Here is a 6,000-nt window from a genome sequence, read left to right as displayed (position 1 = left end):
GTAAACAAATTGTATATTTGATTTTATTGAGAAAAGATGGAAATAAAATTAATTATATTATTATTATTGTTATGATTATTATTATTCCAATGAAATATGAAATGTTACTATAATAAAACTTACAATATTATCCTATTATGTCAATTAAACTTATGATATTTCTTTTAATGACAATTAAAAAAAAGGAAGGTCACGTGCACCCACACGGACTGCCGAGTCTGTACTGTCACTTGCCATTTTTCTACTGCTATTAATAATTTATTTATTTATTAATATTGAGTATTTATTTATTTATTTATTTTTTGAAATTTTTGGCATTAATAATTATGTCACTATAGTATACATATATATGAACAGACTCCCTCCCGCTGTTTCCTGCAATTGCCTCACCGCTCTAATCTTTGCCATACCTCTTTTGAATTTTCCTCATCGCTCATCTCTTCCAATCGGTTCTCGCCATCCATGGAGGATTCTCCCCCATTTTCCGTCATCATCGTCGGAGCCGGAATTTCAGGCGCGAGCATGCCCCATCATCTGATTTTTTTGCTTGATTTTACTGTGGATTTGATTTTGTGGCGGTGTTTGTGATTGTGGCGGTTGTGCTATTGATTGAAGTGCAGGAATTGCAGCGGCGAAAGTGCTGGCCGACAATGGGGTGGAAGACGTGCTGATATTGGAAGCGGCGGACAGGATTGGCGGTCGGATACGGAAGGAGGACTTCGGCGGCGTTACGGTCGAGGTCGGGGCAGGTTGGATTGCCGGAGTCGGCGGGAAGCAGTCGAATCCGGTTTGGGAACTCGCTCGCGAATCCAATCTCCGGACGTGTTTCTCCGATTACAGCAACGCGCGTTATAATATATACGATCGTAGGTACGATTGTGATCTCGAACTATTGATTGCGAACGGAAATGAAACAGAAGCAGAATCACGCAAATTCTGTGAGCGTAAACGAACACTTTCATTTTCATTTTCTTTTCTATCTTTTTTTTTTTTTTCTTTAAAAAAACTGAAAACCGTAAATTACAGCAAATGATTTTGATAGGAGTTTCAATTCCAAATCTTGATTTCAACTGCGTGAAATCAGGGTTGGGGGTGTGGGGCAGAGAGCAATCATATTGCGGTTAAAATACACAGTGGGGTTTAATGGATTTTTCCCTTTATCATCATATACTGATTAAAGCTGATTCTCCATGATTAGCAACGTCGAGATAAAGTCCATAGAAATTTTTTGTTTCCATGGAAATATTGTTTAGCTATTGGTAGTGGTTATCAGTTCATCTATACGATTTGGTGATTCAATGCTTTTCCTGATGACGATATTTTTTTATTCTTAACTAATCCACGAATTGGCTGTCATTATCTTTTCTTGGTTTTTTTCATTTTTTGTGTAGTGGGAAGATATTTCCGAGCGGTATAGCGGCGCATTCCTACCAGAAAGCGGTGGAATCAGCGATTCAAAAGCTACAAAGCCAAGAGTCAAATCCAGATGTCGACACATCAACCTCGTCGTAATTGAGATTTCCATTTTCTCATAAAAATTAATAAACAAAAGCGTTATGTACTACCATCTATGTTTTTGTTTCCTTATCCAGTGAATTTTCATTGCAGAGCTCCAAAGAGTCCGATAGAGCTGGCAATTGATTTTATTCTGCATGACTTTGAAATGGCAGGTCATTTCATTAGAATTATTTTGAAACTTTTCTTGCTCAGAAGCAACCATGTTCAAGAAATGAAATGAATTTTACCAAGAACGTGAAAGTAGATTTTTGTATGTATTTTACAGAGGTGGAACCAATATCGACATACGTGGACTATGGGGAAAGGGAGTATCTGGTAGCGGATGAAAGAGGGTACGAGCATTTGCTGCACAAGATGGCTGAGACTTTTCTTTTTACCTCGGAAGGTGAAATCTTGGACACCAGGTTAAAACTCAACAAGGTAAAATGATCATGTTAGTTCACTACGAATTTGACTCGTGGAAAATATTTTCGGATTCCATTGATGATTTTCCTTGATTTTGCTTTTGTCTTTTCTTAACCCAATCATTCAGATAGAAACAAAGGGAAAATTGCTTTTTTAATTTCTGGAAAAAGTACAAAAACTGGTGGGTTAAATATGCATGTATATATGAAAAACAGAAAAGTGATTGTAAAATAGCGAATTGTCCACCAAATGCAATGACCCTTTTGTTGCCTTTCTGTTTTGATTATGAATAAGACATTTTGTCAATGGTTTGCTGTTTTGCGCATTACATGCTTATGGAAATAGACTAATGCCTACATTTAGATTAGTTCTACTGATCAAATAAAATAATGCACAAAAGTTGTTAAATACTTCTTTGACAACTACTAGTGACAAGGAAACAAAGTAAAATGGTGAAGTCTTAGTTTGACTGGAGGAAAGAATCTGATATGGCTGCAGATTTTATGCATGGGACTTTGGGTTTTCTCAATATATGTAATTTATATGTATGTACGTATATATTTTGATGATGCATACGAGTAAATGCAGATTGACATAAGGTTATTTTCATGGAAACTGGGGAAGCAGGTAGTTCGGGAATTGCAGCACTCGAGAAACGGCGTGTCGGTGAAAACGGAGGATGGCTGCGTTTACGAAGCCCATTACGTGATTTTGTCAGTTAGCATCGGAGTTCTTCAGAGCCACCTCATCTCCTTCTCCCCACCTTTACCCGTACGCTTCCTCATCTCTATCTTGTCCTTTTGTTCTCTAATATAGAGGTTAAAGAACCACAATTTAAATTACTTTAAAACATATGGCAATATAATCCAGTCTCTTTTAAGCTGACTTACTTGAGCTCAGAACACATATATATGTATTTTTTTGATTGACGTAAAGAGCTCTACACTTGAATTGGTTCGATTTAGTTAATTTTCTGGTACAGTGTAGTGTGTTTTGTGTACTAATTCGAGACATAAGCATCAATGCATCTACAGGAAAGAACATATTGTCATCATATTGGGAAAAGAAAAAAGCTTCAAATAAAGCTAATTCTTGAGATAGAGACGCTACAATAATTTAATAATGCATTGCTCAGTGAATTACCATTCTGTATATAATATTGATGAATGTTGTTTAAACTAAACAGCCATCTATTTTTACATCTTTATTGTATTGGTGTGATTTGGCTGTGACAATGTGGGCATAATGCTGTATGGGCTCCAGTAATAGCTTGCATGATAGTCTTTTGTTGGTTTTTAAAATGACCAGTAGAATATGGGAAAATGGGTCCCCTTGAGTTGGATTACCTAATTGGCTCAGCTGCAAGCACAGGTATTGATGAGTAGAATCTGGCCCTCCTATTAAATAAGAATTTTTTTAAAGGGATAATAATTGATTATGGACAGGGTGCAACTATATTAAATGTACTTGATGGATGACCTAAATCTGCGGATGTGGACTGCATGTGTATTAGATCAGTCTTTCTGCAACCAAATCCAAATACAGTGGGCAAAACTTTATGAATCCACAGTATTCTGCCCCATTTAGGACAAATCAAGGGTAATGCCAAGTGTAGTGTGTAGAAACTAAGGTGCATCAATGGTGTCTGCCGTCTTGGTGCATCAATGGTGTCTGCCGTCTTGGTTTTAACTGTTTGGACTGACTACTCATGAATTTGTCATGAAAAGTTGAATATAGGAAGTTGTATTTGTCAAGTGGTTTTGAATTGAAGGTTGTCTGATGTTTCTCTTTAGTTGAAAGTATTGTTTACTTAAAATACACATACTAATGGATTGTAAACTAATGCAACAGAGATGGAAAACAGAGGCCATCTCCAACTGTGACATAATGGTTTACACCAAGGTTTTCTTGAAGTTTCCGCGTAAATTTTGGCCTTGTGGCTCCGGTAAAGAGTTTTTCATCTACGCCCATGAGAAACGAGGATACTACACGTTTTGGCAGGTTAGTAATCTCTATAATTTCACTTTTATGTTATGTTTGAACTATGGTGTAAAAATGTGCATTAGGACATAATAGAAATAATGGTTACTTGAATTGTTGCTGATCTACTGATTTACAATAATTCATATGCAGTAGAAGTCAAATAGTAAAATGATGCAAACATTAAGTAGCACATCACTGCTACATGCATATAATGCGTCATTGTGGATGATGATAATGTCAATTTGTTTATGTCTATTAAAATTCCTAATAAAACAAAGCTTTCAAGCTCCACGTCTTGTTTCCATGTATCGGATGTGGATTGAAAGAGATGTTCTCCTAGATGCCACCTTTCGCCGTCAGTTTTGTTTATCAGATAAAAAATTGATTTTGTTGATTGATATGGCTCCCATTCTCTGAATGGTGTGAATGATGCGCGAAAGCTCAGTCGAAAATATATTACATTTTAAATTTACATCGAATAGATCATACCGTATGTTCTTGAGTAGGGTAATTGTATAGGTAATAAAGAATATCGATTATGTGTTTTTAGCTATATGTAATCTGGCCAAACTACTGAAGTTCAAATCTAAATTTAAATTTACAGTTTTGGGACATTGCAGCTGATTATATGTTTTTTCTTGATATGTTATCAGCACATGGAGAACGCTTATCCGGGCTCCAATATCCTCGTTGTAACATTGACCAATGGAGAATCAAAGCGAATTGAAGCGCAATCCGACCAAGAAACTATGAAGGAAGCAATGGAAGTGCTAAGAAACATGTTTGGGCAGCATATCCCCGATGCCACAGACATACTTGTTCCGCGATGGTGGAATAGTCGCTTCCAACGTGGCAGCTATAGTAATTACCCGATCGCTGGGAATCAACAGCTTGTAGACGACATAAAGGTTTGGACCCTCTACATCATTTCATCGCCAAAAGCAGTAATACTAAGCGGCTGGCACTTGTTGTTGCAGGCATCCGTCGGACGCATATTTTTCACAGGCGAACATACAAGCCAAAAATTTAACGGATTTGTGCACGGAGGCTTCCTTTCAGGTTATAACCATCACGATCTTTCTCAGCAGTACAACATATCGTTACGGATGCTCAAGAAAATAATCTTCGAATATTGAACAGGGATCGATACTAGTAAAGCTCTGCTCAAAGAAATGAGGACATCGGCGAGGGACAAGAAGGGCGAAAATCAATCTAATTTCTTGATAGAGCCTCTGATCGCATTGACGGGAACTTTAGCTCAACCAGATGCTGCTCTACCCGATCTCCACAAGTTCGACATCCCCAGACGGCAGATGTTCGTTCATACCAGTAAGTTGGGCGTTGGAGAGGCTATACTGTGACACGACAAAAATTTTCGCCCGGGAAATGAATATTTTCTTAACAACCTGACTGACTGCTGATTGATGACATTTGCATTCATAATCATTCCGGACATGAAAACGATGATCGGTACCGGAAAGGAAAGCGAAGGGTACAGAGCTAGGTTTGTGTAGGTAACATAATGGTGGTGAACTCCAGATTTTCGTCACTTTGATTTCTACATTATTGTTTTGATGTACAGAAGTCGTTATTCGATTTGCTTTAGATGAAGGAATTTCTTGTTTGGAGTTCATTTGATTACAAATTTATTTATTGTGTGAGAAGCAATGTGCCTGTGGTGTGTTGACTCTTGCCACTTTGCGCGTGTTACGATACTATGTTGCCGAGGATGATCATCGATGTAATAATTGATCATCGATGTAATAATTGATCATCTTTTCGCCATCATATGTTCTGACTGAAAAAGTGATATGCTAAGCTGCATACCAAATGTGAAAAAATTGCGATATTCAATACATGATATTATATAGTTGTATTTTTTAAAAAACTTTAATAAGGTCTTTTCAAGGTTTATAACTTATTGAAATGAAATTGAATAAATTTTGCAAAATATTTAGATTGAATGTTTGACTTTTTGTAAGAAAATAAAACATATAAATTATATACATATATATATATTGAGAATCGTATCAAGTAAAAAATTGTTGGACAAACAAATCCATAGATATTATTGTTACATATATTATATTCTGT

General features: G+C 36.6%; 1 protein-coding gene across 1 annotated transcript; it reads left to right on the top strand.

The window, feature by feature from the left end:
• The first annotated feature begins 370 nt into the window (after positions 1-370).
• Positions 371-5,650, top strand: LOC127245089 (polyamine oxidase 1-like). The gene is made up of 10 exons (XM_051265742.1): positions 371-514; positions 621-870; positions 1,392-1,508; positions 1,609-1,670; positions 1,784-1,938; positions 2,551-2,694; positions 3,775-3,924; positions 4,560-4,814; positions 4,884-4,965; positions 5,047-5,650. Exons 1-10 carry the CDS (start codon positions 463-465, stop codon positions 5,265-5,267), a joined length of 1,488 nt encoding a protein of 495 aa, XP_051121699.1. The 5' UTR covers positions 371-462; the 3' UTR covers positions 5,268-5,650.
• The last annotated feature ends 350 nt before the right edge of the window (positions 5,651-6,000 follow it).

The sequence above is a fragment of the Andrographis paniculata genome, unplaced genomic scaffold (genome assembly GCF_009805555.1).
Source record: "Andrographis paniculata isolate CXL003 unplaced genomic scaffold, ASM980555v1 Contig10END, whole genome shotgun sequence".
Lineage (NCBI taxonomy): Eukaryota > Viridiplantae > Streptophyta > Magnoliopsida > Lamiales > Acanthaceae > Andrographis > Andrographis paniculata.
Note: the sequence above shows the minus strand (reverse complement) of the source record. Positions and strands in the feature narration are given on the sequence as shown.

Bases quoted from the DNA above. Each gene is read 5' to 3' on its own strand.
- LOC127245089 (XM_051265742.1), top strand. From the start codon at position 463: ATGGAGGATTCTCCCCCATTTTCCGTCATCATCGTCGGAGCCGGAATT. The intron at 1,671-1,783 runs GTCATTTCATTA...TGTATTTTACAG, and splicing joins GCATGACTTTGAAATGGCAG to AGGTGGAACCAATATCGACA. The intron at 4,815-4,883 runs GTTTGGACCCTC...TTGTTGTTGCAG, and splicing joins AGCTTGTAGACGACATAAAG to GCATCCGTCGGACGCATATT.